The 18,232-nt window shown below is 35.2% G+C and overlaps 1 protein-coding gene across 3 annotated transcripts in view; it reads right to left on the bottom strand.

The window, feature by feature from the left end:
* The window catches only part of DDX4 (DEAD-box helicase 4), a 95,312-nt gene that overhangs the window by 12,421 nt on the left and 64,659 nt on the right, over positions 1 to 18,232 (bottom strand). For all 3 annotated transcript variants that reach the window (XM_088827697.1, XM_088827696.1, XM_055422036.2), the window contains 11 exons: positions 17,300 to 17,401; positions 16,281 to 16,361; positions 14,948 to 14,995; positions 13,178 to 13,225; positions 13,027 to 13,074; positions 12,346 to 12,488; positions 11,581 to 11,733; positions 9,628 to 9,782; positions 6,918 to 7,047; positions 5,355 to 5,521; positions 570 to 715 (listed from right to left, as the gene is read on the bottom strand). In XM_088827697.1, coding sequence (XP_088683823.1) covers positions 570 to 715; positions 5,355 to 5,521; positions 6,918 to 7,047; positions 9,628 to 9,782; positions 11,581 to 11,733; positions 12,346 to 12,488; positions 13,027 to 13,074; positions 13,178 to 13,225; positions 14,948 to 14,995; positions 16,281 to 16,361; positions 17,300 to 17,401 — 1,221 coding nt within the window. The remainder of the gene's footprint in view (positions 1 to 569; positions 716 to 5,354; positions 5,522 to 6,917; positions 7,048 to 9,627; positions 9,783 to 11,580; positions 11,734 to 12,345; positions 12,489 to 13,026; positions 13,075 to 13,177; positions 13,226 to 14,947; positions 14,996 to 16,280; positions 16,362 to 17,299; positions 17,402 to 18,232) is intronic.

The raw sequence follows: 18,232 nt of genomic DNA, 5'->3' as shown, positions 1-18,232 counted from the left end.
CATTTTATAAAATTTTATTTCCAGGCACAAACTAAAGCTATCTCAATCAAACAAAGAAATACAACTTTCCATAAAAACTGGCTTTTTTGAAGGGAGGGATAGAGTTTCTCATCACCATTGTAAGGAATAGAATTAGACCTTTAGAGTCCCTTCTAACTCCAAAATTCTTTGAATATATGAATACAGGAAGCCTTAGAGAACAAAAACTGGGAATTAGAAATACAGCAAAGATCTTACTTTTAGTGGAGTAAATAGAGCTTGATATAAAGATACGTTACTAATCCTTTCAATTTTCTAAAACAAGAACATATATATTTCTGCTGGAATAGTTTTTGGTCAAGCATTGTTAAAGTCTCAAACTCTTCCTATTTTTTTTAACATTTACAGAGGAGAAAGAACTATACTGCTATATAATTTACCAGAAAATCAAATCATAAGAAAAACAACTTTAGAGGAAGAATAAACAGTGAAAACTTATTTAACTCATGCCAAATAATGCTTAAAGTCATTTCTAAAAGTAATTTTTGTAAAAATCAAAATCATAACAAAAGATGATCAACATAAGATACCTATGTTTCGTAGAATTTCAACAAGTTTTTCTCTTTTTGAGTACTGGCCAACTTGAAGAACGGTCTGCTGAACATCTCGACATGCTCCACCCACTTGCCCAACAGCAACAAACAAATAATTCGACTTTAAAAACTCCCCAGCCAACCTTGAAAGACAAAAGAGTATTCCTTAACTTATTCTCTTCCATTAATACTAATAATATTCACTGAATTCCTGCAAGTGTTACTTCAACATTTATAAGCCAGATTATAACATTTATAAGCTGGATTATAACAGTCATCATAAGAAATGGTAAATGTTACGTCATCCAAGTATTACTTTCAAATATCATTGTAAATTGTTAGCATTTTGCAAAACACTTATTATGAATGAAAAAGTCTGTGTCAAATGATGGGTAAGTAATTGCAAGTGGATGCCCTGACCACACGAAACTATATAAAATGTGTATACAACAATAATTAAAAGTATGCTAAACTATCAGACTACAACAAGAAGGAATTTTTTTAATTAAACATTAAAATGCAAACCTACAACAAAAAAATCTGTTCTTCATTCAACGTCTTCATATATGTTATTTATAAGAGTTGTTTCCTGAAAATATGAGCTGTTAAATTAGTATACTCCAAATGAACTATAATATTCTGAGCAAACCAGATCTTAAGTCAATGCTTTTCACATCATGACAAACATAGAAAATGATAATATCTGTAGAGCATAACTTGTGAAAAAAATGAAACCAGGTGAACAGACTAGAGGCTAGACCACACCAAGCTGCAGATGCTCTCCCCAAAGTGAGGGTATCAGCATCTTGACACACACACAACTCACAGACAACATATAATGAAGAAGCCCTGCTTTAGATCATAGAAACATGGGGTTGGGAGAAAGGGAACTGCCAATTACAGACCAAGTTTGGGAGGTAAAAAGAGGAGGTCATGAGCAGTACTCCTCTCTCCTACATAGCAATCTTACTTTCTAGTCATCTCCTAGCATATCAAGAAAATAGTTCAAACTCCGCATATCTAGAATCTTAATAAATCACTGCTGCTTCTTTTTCTTCATCTGCTCTCTTACCATAACAGAAAAACTTCTTGTTCATACACTACTTCTAGAGTCAAGAACCCTTTCATCCAGGCACAAACCCTGACATTATCTGAAATTCTTAATTATCAATCATCCTTTACACTCATTAAAATATATACTGAGTGCCTATGAGGCATATGTGGTATAAGATACTGTGTGTATAAAGATGAATATGATTGTCTCTGCCTGTGTTGCTCATATCAAACAGCATAAATATAGCTATATAAAAGCAATTACTGTAATTTAAAAATAGCTTATTAGTTTAATATTTACATATTTTAATTATTTAATGCTTTACTATAGTAAGCTAGTGCTACAATAGTTAACACTGACTGAACCTTACTAAATTACAAGAAAACTGAAAAGTGTTTTAAATAGTTTCTTTCACAAGATAGAGGGTTCCTTTACAAGACTGGCAGGAAACGGATGAAATGATGTCTATTAAGAGTCTTCTAGCTTGATTTAAGGAAGCAGCAAGCAAGAACATGAAATAGAAAAGCACTCTATGCAGAAGGAAAGAAGAAATAAGGATAAATAATGAAGAGGAACAGAATTTGGCTTGCATAGCCAATAGGAAATACTCTAAATAAGCCAGAAAAACATCATTCCAAGGAATAAAGTGACAAATGAGGCAAAAATTGTCATGTATAAAAGCATTTAAAAGTTGGTTAGTCTATGGAAATGGAAACACATGGGAGAATTTATGTCAAATAAATGGCGATAAAGATCAGACTCAGTTTTGTAATTTTAACAGCCCCAAAGTCAAACTACAGACATATTAGAAAGCTACTATCAATGAGCAGAGGGGAACTGAAAAGGACCTAAAATAAGGCGGTAAATAGAGAAGAAACTAACAAATTTGCAATATTTTAGAGATAACTGACAAGCTGAATACTTTTGAAGGGCAGAGTTAAAGGAATATGAGGGAGGAATCAACATGCTTCCACGACTCTGGTTTCGAAAGACCTTGAAGCCAACAAGGAAAACTGGAAAGAAAGAGGGAGTTGAAGAAGAGGTTCAATTTTGTACCTGATGAACATGAGTTACTGGTAATTCATCTAAGAGGAAAAATAATCTTGAAGAGTTAAATCTAAAAGTCTGAAGCTGAGGAGAGAGATTAAGCATACAGGTAATAATCAGGCTGTTCGTTTTTTGATATTAATTTATACAAGTTAATACATTAACTTATACAAGTTTTTCATGTATTTTGAATATTAACCCCTCATTGAACATACTGTTTACAAATATCTTCTCCAAATCAGTACACTGTCTTTGGGTTTCTTCATGATTTCCTTCATAGTGTAAGACAAACAACCCAATTTTTTTAAATGGGCAGAGGTCTTGAATAGACATTTTCCCAAAGAAGACATACAGATGGCCAATAGGCACATGAAAAGATGCTCAATAACACTAATCATCAGGGAAATGCAGATCAAAACTACAATGAGCTATAACTGCACACCTGTCAGAATGGCTATTATCAAAAAGACAAGAAATAACAAGGGTTGGCAAGATGTGGAGAAAAGAAATCCACATGCACTGATGGTGGGAGTGAAACTGGTACAGCCACTATAGAAAACAGAATGGGCATTTTTCAAAAAATTCAAAATAAAACTACCACAGGAAGCAATTCCACTATTAAGTAAATATCTGAAAAAAATGAAATCACTGAAATGAAAAGATACAGGTATCCCAATGTTCATAGCAGCATTATTTAAATAGACAAGATAGGAAAACAACCTAAGTTTCCATCAACAGATGAATGGATAAAGAAGATGTGGTATATATACACACACACACACACACACACACAATGGAATATTACTCAGCCATAGAAAATAATGTAATTTTGCCATCTTCAATAACATGGATGAATCTGGAGGTAATTATACTTAGTAAAATAAGTCAGAAAAAAGCAAATACTGTATGTTTTCACTTATAAGTGGAATCTAAAAAATAAAACAAAGGAACAAATATAACAAAACAAATAGACTCAGATATTGAGAATAAACCAACAGTCACCAAAAGGGAGGGGGCCAAGAGAGTAGTAAAAGAGGTGAAGAGGATTGAGTTACAAACTACTAGGTATAAAATAAGTAAGTTACAAAGACAGTATGCACAGCATAAGGAACATACTTAACATTTTATAACTTTGTATGGAATATATTCTATAAAATATTAAATTGCTAAGTTGTACACTTCTCTCATGCATTGGAGAAGGCAATGGCAAGCCACTCCAGTACTCTTGCCTAGAAAATCCCATGGATGGAGGAGCCTGGTAGGCTGCAGTCCGTGGGGTCGCTAAGGGTTGGACACGACTGAGAGACTTCACTTTTCACTTTCACACATTGGAGAAGGAAATAGCAACCCACTCCAGTGTTCTTGCCTGGAGAATCCCAGGGACGGGGGAGCCTGGTGGGTTTCTGTCTATGGGGTCACACAGAATCGGACACGACTGAAGTGACTTAGCAGTAGCAGTACACTTGAAACTAATACAATATTGTAAGTCAACTATACTTCAATCAAAAAATTACAGGCAATAAGTTTGGGAGAGCATACAGGTAGAAATGCAAGCCAAGGATATGGATGCTACAATGGTTCAGCTGTACAATGCTGCTGCTGCTAAGTCACTTCAGTCGTGTCCGACTCTGTGCGACCCCATAGACGGCAGCCCACTGGGCTCCTCTGTCCCTAGGATTCTCCAGGCAAGAATACTGGAGTGGGCTGCCATTTCCTTCTTCAATGCATGAGAGTGAAAAGAGAAAGTGAAATCGCTCAGTCGTGCCCGACTCTTAGCGACCCCATGTACTGCAGCCTACCAGGCTCTTCCGTCCACGGGCTTTTCCAGGCGAGAGCACTGGAGTGGGTTGCCATTGCCTTCTCCGCAGGGAATATGCAGAATGCGAAAAATGGACTTCAGATGGAATAATAGGCAATTTGTAACATTTAAAAGCAGATACTAAAGCAATCATTCAGTAGCAACCAAAGATCTTTAGGGAGTATATGGGTCTCTGAATCAAGGGATATAAGCTAGAGTGGCCCATTTACCATCACTCCCAGTGACCCACATGGGAAATTGTGCTTACTGCACCAACTGTTAAGTATTGGAGGTCTTGGTTCCCAAAGAGAGAACAGTTCCACCAGAGAAAACAGGAGTTTTACTGAACTGTATAAGCTAGAGCTACTGTATGGGTACTTCAGATTCCCTGTTGCCAAGGGATTAGCAGGCAGAAAGAAGAGTCACCATTCTAGCAGGAATATGTCATGCTAACCTCAGAACTCACAGACCATACAGTGTATATATGATACTCAAATATCTGTCAACAATTAGTACATAAATTTTCTAACACAAGTGCAATTTCCCCAAGCTCTATAATTTGGGGTCGAAGAGGGGGTACCACCATAAAAATAATTTCATTTAGTAAGCACTTACTAAATCCTAGCTAGGTGCTACGTGCTCTCATTTTCTCACTCACACAGCCCCATACACTCTAATAAAATGCGATGCTAATGCAAAGCCAGGAATTAAGGTAAGAAACAACAAAAAATATAGTAAACTTTTTAGAAATACTTTTAATCTATGTTATAATCCTAAACTTTTTTAAAAAGTAAATCTCTCAAGAATAAGATATTCACATTGTTTCTCTTGTTGTAAAAGCATTTTAGTACATAGCAGCTACTTCTAAGAAGAAAAAATCTACCTTTGTATTTCTTCCGGAAAAGTTGCACTGAACATAAGGGTCTGACGCTGTTCCTTTGATGGCATTCCTGGGCAGGAAATTAACTTTTTCATCTCCGGTCCAAAACCCATATCCAGCATGCGATCAGCTTCATCCAAAACTAAGTATTTGACTTGTCTGAGACCAATCTTTTAGGATAATTTCAAGGGTTAGAGCAGAGAATGCATACTAGTTAGTATAGTAGTTGATATAGTAAATGAAAATATTCTCATCAAGTCTAACTATTAATATATTCTCAAAGATGAAGATTAGAAATCAATGCATACAATGATGAGACCACTGGTATGGTCAGGTAATAGTATCAGTCAGTGTTCATTTCAGTTCTCAATTTTGTCTTATGTTATAAAACATTTCATAATACTGAAAGAAACCAAAACATTTAGATCAGTATTACACAATAGACCTTTCTGTAATTACTTAAAAATTCTATATCTTCATTATTAGCCAGTAGCCATATGCAGCCATTAAGCACTTGAAATGTAGTTAGTGCGCCTGAAGAACGAATTTTTAATTTTATATCAGTTAAAATGTAAATATCCACATGTAGCTAGTGACTACTGTATTGGACAGCACATATCTAGACTATATTATCTGATAAAGTCAGGTTATTTAATGTAAGAAATAAAATTTCTTAATAGCATGACATTATCAAATGACCTATAACTGACAAATTTATTTCTAACTCCTTTAAACCCTTAATAAATCCCTGATTCTCTAATCACTTAGGAACAACTGGGAAACTTTTCTTACCTATCATGACTACTTGGTGCTAAAAACAGAAGCACATATTTGCAAAAAGAAAACAAGTGATTTTGTTACCCTATGGAAGATGGGAAACAAGGTGGAAAATCAAGGTGAATTTCTCTGGATACTCTTAATAAGTACCATAAGAAAAATTCCTTTCTGCAGAAAGAGCATATTTTTAATAATCCCTTTAAAACAGTCTTTAAAAAGCAAAGCAGGGTCATGAAAGTGAACTGAAAATACTGATATAGAGATGTAATAATGTGGTATATGAATACTGAAAATAAACAGCCCTAAAATCTCTCTCCAAAGTCAGAAACTTAACAATCCTGGATAATATCACTCTCACACTTAAAACAGGAGACAAAATTACTGATGCCACAAAGGTTTTCTTCCAGGAAAAAAAAAATTATTTCCTCAAGACATATATGAAACTAGAAAAAAGCAATGATTTCATTTTTCTCCCAGTGTAGTGGGTCTAGGATATGGATTCTGGAATCAGATCCAGATTCTAACCCTATCACTTACTAGAGCTAACTTAGAGATTAAAATAAATTACATAATCTCATTAGAAGCTTGTTTTCCAAAGTGTAAAATGAAAAATACTATTTACCTATTTGTATTAAGATTTATATAAGAAAGCATTCAAGGAATCAGATGGGAGCCTAATACACAAATGGTGCTGTAATGAACATACACGTCTTCACACAAATTTCTCTCTTTCCCAAACAAAACAATTACTAGTCAATCTCACAACTTTGTTATCCCTCTAGAGCCTACCTTTTCTTTGCCTATGATATCCATCAGTCTCCCAGGAGTAGCACATAATATGTTACAGCCTTGTACTATTTGTCGAATTGAATGCCCCAACTGGGTTCCCCCATATGTGACAACTGCTCTTACACAAGTCCTATTGACAATAAAAATAAATGTCATTTTCTAGTTGCCTGAAAATTAGTCATTTGTTTTTTAATGAAATCCATAAAGAGCTAATACATTCAACATTCTTTTACAATCCTTCCAAGAAAGTTGAAAAGCTGCGGGAAAAAAATATTTGCAACCTGTCTGACAGAGCTCTTCAAAACCAATGATAAACACAACCAACACCCACACAAAAGGCCAACAACATGAACAAATGTTCATTAAAAATACAAATGAACACTGTAAGTTCAATATTACTTTTAAAAGCAAAAAAGCAAAACAAATGAAGTCTAACAAAATTTTCCCTCAAGTGTGATAATGCCATATTAGCCAGTGTAGGGAAATTGGCACTCGGGGATAAACTGATACAATCCCTTTTACAGTTTTAGTCTCTATTTAAATTTTAAAACTTATTTTTCCCAATAAATTCACATATAGCAATTTTCCCTTCAGATACATCCCCACAAATGGGGATGTAAAGATAATTATGTAATATATTCACTGCTAACATGATTTTTAGTATTGAAAGACTCAAAACTATCTGTCTAACAATAAAAAAACAGAATTATAGGCCTTCCATACAAAAGAACACTGAGCATCTATAAAGAGGAGTACATTTCTATAGTAAGTGTTAGCTCCAACATACACCATTTTTTTTTTAAAGGGTGGCAACCAAGCTTAGTATGCTAAGATTTGTTGAGAGGAGAATTAAAGTGCATACATGTGCACCAGCTCTTTCTATACTATTTCACATAAAACTGGTAATAGTGTGTAAACTTTGAAGGGGAGGATTAAAGATAGACAGTTAAGATACTTCTCAGTTTTTTGCTACAAAAATGTTCCAACAAATATCCACATACTAATACACATTCTGTGCATACATATTATCTGAAATATCATTATTGGTTTTTTTAAAAAAAGAAAACTTTTATCTTTTACTTGATTTACAAGTTTGAAAAGCAACACAGTACATGAGGGTCAGTAAGAAATAAACACTGGTATAAGCAATGTACATCTACTTCTTACAAAAGATCTGTCAAGCTTGACATTAAAAGAATTTTAATAACTTTAGTTTTTTTCTCCTAATTTCAAACAAACTGATTTATACAAAATAAAAGGTGAAGGTTCTAGATAGAAAGCTCTAAAGAATTGTACAGAAAAACACTAATATACCAACAGATAAATGGGTAGACAACAAATGGATAATTCACAGGGAAAATGTACAAAGCGTTCAAAAAGTAGTTCAACCTCTCAATAACCAAATAAATGAAAACATGAAGATAGCTGTAGTGATTTTAAAATACGTACACAAAGTCTTCAATACACCTTCCTTTAAATGTAGATCCTAACTCCCTTCCTCCAAAGATGTGTGCAAGGCTGGCTTCATAGGTATATAACCTGTGCAGTCACAAAGAGTCCTATGCTTAAAAAAAACCTAAGCTTGGTTTAATATTCTACTTGCTGATTTAAAATTCATCATAATTTTTTAACAAAGGACCTTGTATTTTCATTTTGGGCTAGTTCTCACAAATTATATAGCCAGTCCTGAGTATGAGCTAGACTTAGTGACTTGCTTAGTAATGAACAGAATACAGCAAAAGTGACTGCAACTGTCTTACAAAAGTCACAGAAACCTCCTCCTTGCTCTTTCTCACTGACTCTTCAATCTAAGTGAAGCCAGCTGTCATTTCCTAGAGACAACCATTCTTACAGAGAGATCCAACAAAGCCAGATGACTGTAATTCTAGATGACATCTTGTCTGCAACCTCATGAGATGCCAAGCCAGAAACACCCAGCTAAACTGTTCTTCAATTCCTAACCCTCAGAAACTGTAAGATAATAATATGCATTGTTTTGAGCAACTAGGTTTTAAGGTAAGCAGCAACAGATAACTAATACAATACCAAACAGGGGCAAAGTGTATACTGAAGTTAACATTTTCAAATACTGCTGGTAGAATGCAAGCTTTAAAATAACTTCATATTCTTTAACATTAAATCTATAAAAATCTACTCTAATAAAATACTTAAAACATAAAAGTAGAAAAAGTTTATAAGCAAGCTGTTCATTAAAGCAAGAATTGCTTTTATTTATAGTAGCCCAAAATTAGAAACAACTTAAATCTCCCAAATAGAGAAATAAAATACAAACACATGGACAATCTTACAGTCATCAAAAATTAGGTCTGATTGTTAAAATAAGCAGTTATCCATTTTATGAAGTTATGTGTTAAAGAAACATTAACACACAGAAAATTATTAGGAATAGAAAATAGAAAATTATTAGGAACACCATAAACTCATTTTTAAACATATACTTAAAAACTACCAGAAAACACATGACTATGTATACTGTTTTATCGTTCTACTTCTATCATCTAATTTTTAATAAGCATTTTTAAAAATAGATTCTATAAACAAGATTATGAAAAAGTCAACTTCAGTCAAGTAACACCAAATTAAATTATATGACTGCATTCTTATTCATGTACTGAGTTCTTCCCAAAATAAATACAATAATTCTCTAAAAGAAAAACTTGTTTGTGCGTGGCATTTCAGATGTACTTACCCAAAAGAAAATTTTCTGGCTTCCAAATAGATCTGATTGATCAACTCTCTAGTTGGTGCTACAATAATACACTCTGGTTCCTGCAGTTCTTTAAAACGACTGGCAGTTATTCCATCACGCATCATATGAGCCAAAATTGGCAAGAGAAAAGCTGCCTAGAAGTTAAATTGCATAACTTACAAATTTATAGGGCATCATCCTTTTCCCTATGGCAACCTATTCCTCATGTCTTTATATCCTTTAGCTTCTTCTTTCATCTTTTTGATAAATTTAAAATGAGAAAGGGAAATAATTTTTATTTCAATGAGTTTCTAACATTTTGGTCGTCATGCTCATATTATAAAATATAAAATGTTTGATAAAGTTAATCTATCTTATGAAACTATCTTTTGTGCTTTTTTAAAAAAAAACACAACCAAAGATTCTAAATAAACAAACATTAACTTATTTTGAGAGGTTAATGAGGAATGTAGCATTTACTCTAAATGATTCCTTTTGAGGTAGAAATAAAATCAGAATGCATGACAAAAGTGGTCCACAAAGCAGAGCAAAAATTGGGAAAACATTAATTTGGATTACTAAATTATCCTTATAAAAATTACATATGGCAAGAGAAACTTTGTGCTACAGTTTTCTTATTAAATAAGACACTAAATCTACCTCCAAAACCACATTTAAGTCACACATTAACTGCTATATTGTACAGCTTATTTTCACGTATTTTCCTTTCAAGACTATTATTTTAAGACTAATATAGTATGAAGCAAGACTATGATCCTGGAAATGACAGTCTTTAATGCTCATCTCATGCAACCCTATTTAATTCACAAATCTCACAGTTTAGTCCTAAGACCAACTTGGTCCCATCAGAGTTCGTTTAGAATTAGCATAACCAGAGGTCACTTCATACTAAGGACCAGGTACCGTACATAGACAACAACAGTACATACAGCTATTTCTCATTCTCTTGACTCCAAAACTGTATCAGCTATCACACTGTTGTTGTTAGTCGCTAAGTTGTGTCCAGTTCTTTTTGACCCCGTGGACTACAGTACGTCAGGCTGCTTTACTATCTCCGGGAGTTTGCTCAAATTCATGTCTATTGAGTTCGTGATGCCATCCAACTATCTCATCCTCTGTTGCCCCCTTCTCCTCCTGCCTTAATCTTTCCCAGCATTAGGGTCTTTTCCAATGAGGTGGCTCTTTGCATCAGGTAGCCAAAGTATTGGCACTTCAGCATCAGTCCTGACAGTGAATATTCAGGGCTAATTTCTTTTAGGATTGATTTCTCTGATCTCCGTGCTGTCCAAGGGACTCTCAAGAGCCTCCTCCAGCACCACAGTTTGAAAGCGTCAATTCTTTGGCTTTTAGCCTTCTTTTCACATCCGTACGTGACTACTGGAAAAACCTTAGCATTGACTATAAGGACCTTTATAAGCAAAGTGGTAAATTTCTGCTTTTTAATATGCTGTTTAGGTTTGTCATAGCTTTTCTTCCAAAGAGGAAGTGTCTTTTAATTTCGTGGCTGCAGTCACCGTTCACAGTGATTTTGGAGCCCAAGAAAATAAAATCTGTCACTATTTCCACTTTTTGCTTCCCATCTATTTGCCATGAAGTGATGGGAAAAACTTTACATTACATAAATTATTTTTTCCCTTGCTCTTATAATCAAAGGTCTTATAACCTTTGGTGATTTGACTCTCAGTTGTTTTGTTTTAAATATTATGTCCCACAGAAGGAGCTGAATACACTTCTATCAACTGCAAAACACTACGCTAGAAATAGTTCAAAATTCTTTCTTCAAAAGTACACAAACTTCAATAAAACCAGAAATCAGAGGCAAAAACATGAGTATTTATGACGGTTCACTAAAATCATCTACTTGGGAAGAACCAAAGTTCAAAAAGTGACAGTTTGAATACTGGGCAAAATATATGTAGGGAAGTGACTTACAGTCTTTCCAGAGCCCGTCTGAGCACAAGCCATCAAATCTCGTCCTCCTTGTATAATAGGAATACTGTATTTTTGCACAGGAGTAAGCTTAGCATAACCAGCTTTAGCAATGTTGTTATTCAGTGTCTGACAAAGATTAGCTTCTTCAAAAGTCTAAAAAAATTCAGGGGGCAGTGGTTAAATTCCATGTATCATACACTAGTCGTTCCATAAACATATTCCATTTGAATTAGTTTCAAGTTGTTAATTCTACTTTATATAATACATATGCCCCCATTCAAAAGTAATATCTAAAACCTCTACGTGATTACTTGATAGAAATTAAGGAATATTCCATATAGACAATGGCTCTAAAAACTTGTTCAGCCCCCTCAAAACCTGTGATACAAATAACTCTGATCAATAAAAATGGTTCATTATCCACACGGGACTCTGGGCTCCCCCACTCCTTAGAAAAATCACTCCCCTAAGATGCACTTTCTCACCACATACGTAGAAAGCAGAAATATTGAATCTTTAGGAAAAGTATCCTTTTTAATAAATTTAAATCAAGTTTGAGGAGGTGGGGAGGAAATATAGTACCCTCCCTTTCAACACAGCAATTAATTCTAATGTAGATATTAGATATGATTCTAAATTTCCAACCTAAGACATTATATACTAAAGATTAAATTTTTGTATTCTTTCATATCAACTTAAAGAAATGTGCCAAATTTTTAAAAAACAAAGTTTGCCTCACAGTCATTACAGAAACAGTACACTGACCAGAATTGCTGGTGGTGGATCATGTCCAGATACTTCTACAAGAATAGTATCATATTTGTCAAAGTTTATGCCTGTCTGATAATGTGCAAAGATGGAGTCCTCATCTTCAGGTGGAGGAGGTGGTATGTAGGTCACTTTTGGTCCTTAGAATTTAAAAGAAAATTTACATTATAAAGACTAGAATAAAAATGAGAGAGAAAACAGACAAAAACCAACAAACTCAAATTTAAAACAACATGCAAATTCCTGGGCTTCCCTGGTGGCTCACTGGTAAAGAATCCACCTGCCAATGCAGGAAACATGAGTTCAATCCCTGCCCCAGGAAAATCTCACATGCCACAGAGCAACTAAGCCCATGCACAGCCAGTGCTCTAGAGCCCAGGAGCTGCAATTACTGAGCCTATGTATCACAAGTACTGAAGACTGTGCACCTTAGAGCCCATACTCTGCAATAAGACCGCAACTAGAGAGGAACCCTCACTCTCCACAACTAGAGAAAAGCCTATGTAGCAACGAAGACCCAGCACAGCCAAAAGTAAATAAATAAAATTACAAAAAAAGTTCCCAATGTTTACTGTTAAAGTTTTTACTTCAAACTTTTAAAAGTTATCTCTTTAAATATTCTGCATTTGTATTAAAATGAAATATACATTTATGCGGATCACACAAAAATTAATATACCTTGAGTGTCACCACCTTCTCCTCCTTCAGCTTCTGACTTCCAAGAATCTTAAAAGGAATCAAAGCAAAAAAAGACAAATGTTTTCTAAAATTGAGGGGTAAAACAATACTCACTATAAAAATCAAATACCTTATCTAAGGTAAAACTTACTCTTTCCAGAGCCTGTAATTACTTCTTCATTTAAACCTTTGTAACCACCTATTAAAGAAATACACAGTGACAGTCAATATACAAGACTGTGTATATTTTTGTTGCTTGTCTTCAAAGAGAGAAAGTTCTAAATATGGATGGTCCCTTCGAACAAATAATATTTGAGACAATTAAGATTAATAGACTCCTGAATATTTTAAGTTCCCTTAGCACTCAAAATGCTGACTTTATGCAGGTTACGATGTTATAACATATTAGTATCTTGTTTAAGCTGTTATATCTCTTTCCTATTCCTATATTCCTCAACAAAGGAATATATTTTCTAACAGGAACTAGAAGTCCATCTTTGCTGAGATGTCCTCACTATAACCTATAGGTTCTATGATTTGCTAGGACTCAGAACACAGTCGTAACTATGGCTGTGACTTATTACATGGAAAAGATATGGAGCAAAATGAGCAAAGGAAAAACGGGTATGGAGAAAAGGCCAGAGAAGACCAAGTGCAAGCTTTCAAGAGTCACTCCCACTGGTGTCATACAGGGCAAGATGTGACAACATGCTGAAAATGTTTACCAGAGTAATCAATTAGAGATTCAATATCCAGGGTTTCTATGAGGGGCTGATAAAGCAGGCAGGCACCTTCTGCCTGGCATGTACCAAATTTCCCAACTCCCAGAAGAAAAATGGGTATTCATCATAAACCACATTGTTTAACAAACCATTGTTTAGGTACAGTGGACCACTCACACTGGTTAAGGGTGTTGAGATCCCTCCCAAAATCCAAGTTCCCAGAAGTCAGGGAAGGGTCTTTTAAGATGGACTTTCCAAGAAGAGCAGTCAGGCCTATCATGTTAACTCTTTTCCACACACTACCTTTCTGGTTTCTAGACAAGGAATCATTGATTGTGCCACTTTCAGGTACTATCACAAAAAGAATAAGGACTGCATTAGATTTGAAAGGCTAACATATAGCATTTTTATATGTGCACTCTCTAATTTTCTTGTCCTGTATGTCCACGGGTCTTCAAACCCCTTTTCAAACAAGATCTAAGAATTTGTATAAAATATGGTTTCAGTTCAGTTCAGTTCAGTTCAGTCGCTCAGTCGTGTCCGACTCTCCGCGACCCCATGAATCACAGCACGCCAGGCCTCCCTGTCCATCACCAACTCCCGGAGTTCACTCAAACTCAAGTCCACAGAGTCGGTGATGCCATCCAGCCATCTCATTCTCCGTCGTCCCCTTCTCCTCCCGCCCCCAATCTTTCCCAGCATCAGAGTCTTTTCCAGTGAGTCAACTCGTCGCATGAGGTGACCAAAGTATTGCAGTTTCAGCTTTAGCATCAGTCCCTCCAATGAACACCCAGGATTGATCTCCTTTAGAATGGACTGGTTGCATCTCCTTGCAGTATAAGGGACTCTCAAGAGTCTTCTCCAAATAATCTTTTTCTACACTGAAGAAACCAAGAATTTGAAGGAGTGAAGCAGGGAAAAGTGGTTCAAGGGAGTTGCCACTCTGAATGCTCTCAGACTAATAATGATCACAGAATTTTTCAGAGAGGAGTCTGGTGGGCTATAGTCCACAGGGTTGCAAGAGTCAGACACAACATAGCGACTAAACAACAAAAGTAAACAACTTCTCCAAACTGGCCATGCAAATGTATACTCCTCAAAGTATGTATAAAAGCAGCAACAGTTACCTTTAACTTCAAAAATTAAACTTGGATTACAGTCATTTTAACCACTTATAGGTAAACCAAACAAGAACTCACCTCGTCCACTTCCACTACCACTTCTGCTTTGGAAAGTGTCACCATTACCTGTAAGGCATTTGTTTTACAGAATATTCAGAGAAAACACAGCTCCTCTTCAAACACATAAAACATATAGCTATTTCTTTTCAAATACTGAGTAATTTCTCAGAAAACCACCCATCTCCTAATTCTATATTTAACTAAAACCTTTTTCTCGTTTGAACATTTTGTTTAAAGACTTCATTTTTTAGAGCAATTTCAGATTCACAAAAACATTAAGGGGAAAATACAGAGACTTCCCAGATAGTTCCAGTCCTCACACCTGCATATTCCCTCCCTCTGCATAATCAACACTCCCCACAAGAGAGGTATTTTGTTACAGTTGATAAACCTATACTGGCACATCATAATCACCCAAAGTCCATGGTTTACATTACAGCTCATTCATGGTACTGTACAGTGTTTTTTATGTTTGCAAAAATGTATCATGGCATGTCTCCATCATTATAGTATCATCATACAAAGTAACTTCACTACCCTAAAAATGCTCAATGCTCTGTCTGTTCATCCCTTCCCTGAACCAAGCAACCACTCATTTTTTTTCACCCCTCTTCTTATAGTTTTGTCTTTTCCAGAATGTCATACAGAGTTGGAATCATACAGTATATGGTCTTTTCAGATTGGCTTCTCTCACTCAGTAGCACATATTTTGAGCTTCCCCAGTGGCTCAGCAGTAAAGAATCTGCCTGCAATGCAGGAGTCACAGGAGACGCAGGTTCAATCCCTGGGTCGGCAAGATCCCCTGGAGGAGGGCATGGCAACCTACTATGGTATTCCTTCCTAGAGAATCCGACAGAGGAACCTGGTGAGCTATAGTCCATGGGGTTGCAAAGAAGCTGACACAACTGAAGTGACTTAGCATGCACACAGTACGCATTTAAGGCTCCTCCATGTCTTTTCAGGCTTGACAGCTCATTTCTTTTTAATACCACAGTTCCTTTAACTACTTTTAAACATTTTCATCAACAGAATGCTTTTTTTTTTTTAACTTTCTCCTCAAATTCCCTCAGAATCCTTTCTTTGAAACCAAAGGAAACTTTATTTTCCTTCTAACTAAAAATATAACTTATATCTCAAATTAACTGGTAGATAAGAAAGAAGGAATAATTCACAGAGCACAAATTTTATAAGGGAGGGAAAATTGTCCTCGTTCTTCTTCCCTACAAAATCTAAAAAGCAGAGATAATCATGAGCCAATCTAATATACTTAAAAATATATATTGGGTTCAATAATCCTAGTGCTAAAAGCAATGTGAATGATTAATATTCAGTAATAAATTCTATTTCTCACCTGCACCACTTAATGCTGATCTTCTAGAACCAAAAATGCCACCAGAGCGCTGGGTCCCCTCATCTTGTTCATAATCACTATCTAGATTTACAGATAAAAAATCTAGGTTATTTTTTAAAACTTTTAAGTCATGCAGTAAACAGAAAAAAAAAAATCAATTTATGGTGCCAGAAGTTAAAAAGATGCAGGATAAAATAACAGGAAGCATAGTGTTTTTGAAGTATCACACAGGATTTTTCCACAAATTATTTCCTTCAATTATAAATTACTTTCTCAAAATTTTATTAAAATTATCTTATAAAAGTAATCAGAGCTAATACTACACCAAAATATGATATAAGCAAGTTAAATTACCTTTGAAAAACAGCACTGTTACTGCCCCTCAAAATTTCACATTACATAATCTTACTGCTTATTCTCCAGAACAGCATTCCTTGGTACCCACTGCACTCAAATCAAACTTTATTGGTATTAAACAGCAACCCCCTGGATCACTTCACTTTTTAAAAAGTGTGAATTCACTAATCTGCTACACATTTATTAAATCATTATATCAATTTACATTTTTAGTTTCACTACTCTCTTCTCCTCTGTTAAGAGAGACATGCATTCCAAAAGTGACTTCATGAGACAATATCTTAGTACCAAGGAAAGATGACTGGAAAAAAATTTAGGTAGAAAGCCACACTGGTGTAAGAAGGTATAATGGGAGGCTGAGTCATGAGAATGCCACTTATTTGTAAGGTCAGTCATCTTTATCAAAGCTCTGAAATGCTTCACAGCATGTAATATTAAAGAACTGCATCACACAAACTGTTAGAAAGATTCACATATTCTCATTTAATCTATAAGGAATTACATGTGTCTACAAAATAATATTTTACATAGCATAAGTGATTATGTACCAGCCACTATACTAAACCATTTCCATATAGTCATAACAATCTTGTATGTGATAGGTCTTATTTTTAATTGTTTCTTTAATAAATGAAGCACACTATTTGCAATCCACTACTAACTTGGACTTCCTAGACCAAATCCTCCACGGCAACCTCGGAAACTACCTCTTCCACCTCTTCTGGATGATCCTGAAGCTTCTGAATCATTTCTGTCTTGAAAACCTATAATATTAAAACACAAACACACAAAAGACACAACAACCAACAAAGAAATCTTGGGGACATGGTGGCCAAGTTAATTTAAGCCTTGCATAATTCAATGACTTTAATATTTTAAGCCATCAACAGATAGTTACTAAAGAGAAATGCTGTATTTGACTTATAAATGTTCAACTTTGCCAGTAAATAGATAAAAGTTATGATTTTAAAAAAAAATCCACTATTTGCTTTGCGAACAAAACCTAAAAATGACTAAAAAGAAAAAGTGACACCTATAAATACCGCGGTGTTGGAGAAGACTCTTTGAGAGTCCCCTGGACTGCAAGGAGATCCAACCAGTCAATCCTAAAGCAAATAACTTCTGACTATTCATTGGAAGGACTGATGCTGAAGCTGAAACTCCAATACTTTGGTCACATGATGTGAAGAACTGACTCATTAGAAAAGACTCTGATGCTGGGAAAGTTTAAAGGCGGGAGGAGACGGGAACAACAGAGGATGAGATGGTTGGATGACATCACCAACTCAATGGACATGAGTTTGAACAAGCTATGAGTGTTGGTGATGGACAAGGAGGCTGGTGGGCTGCAGTCCACAGGGTCGCAGAGAGCCTGGGTGACTGAACTGAACTGAATGCCCTGAAAACATCAATTAAGTCGAACTGTTCTAATACGTCATTTAGGATCTCTGTTGCCTTACTGATTTTCTGTCTGGAAGATTTGTCCACTGATATCAGTGACGTGTTAAAGTCTCCTCTATTATTGTATTCCCATCCATTTCTTCCTTTAGGTCTGTTAGTATTTGTTTTCTATACTTCAGTGCAGTTCAGCTGCT

The sequence above is a fragment of the Moschus berezovskii genome, chromosome 18 (assembly GCF_049115385.1).
Source record: "Moschus berezovskii isolate FMDL1 chromosome 18, NW_MosBer_1.0, whole genome shotgun sequence".
In the NCBI taxonomy this organism is placed as follows: domain Eukaryota; kingdom Metazoa; phylum Chordata; class Mammalia; order Artiodactyla; family Moschidae; genus Moschus; species Moschus berezovskii.
The sequence above is the reverse complement of the archived record's forward strand: the minus strand, read 5'-3'. Positions and strand labels throughout refer to the sequence as shown.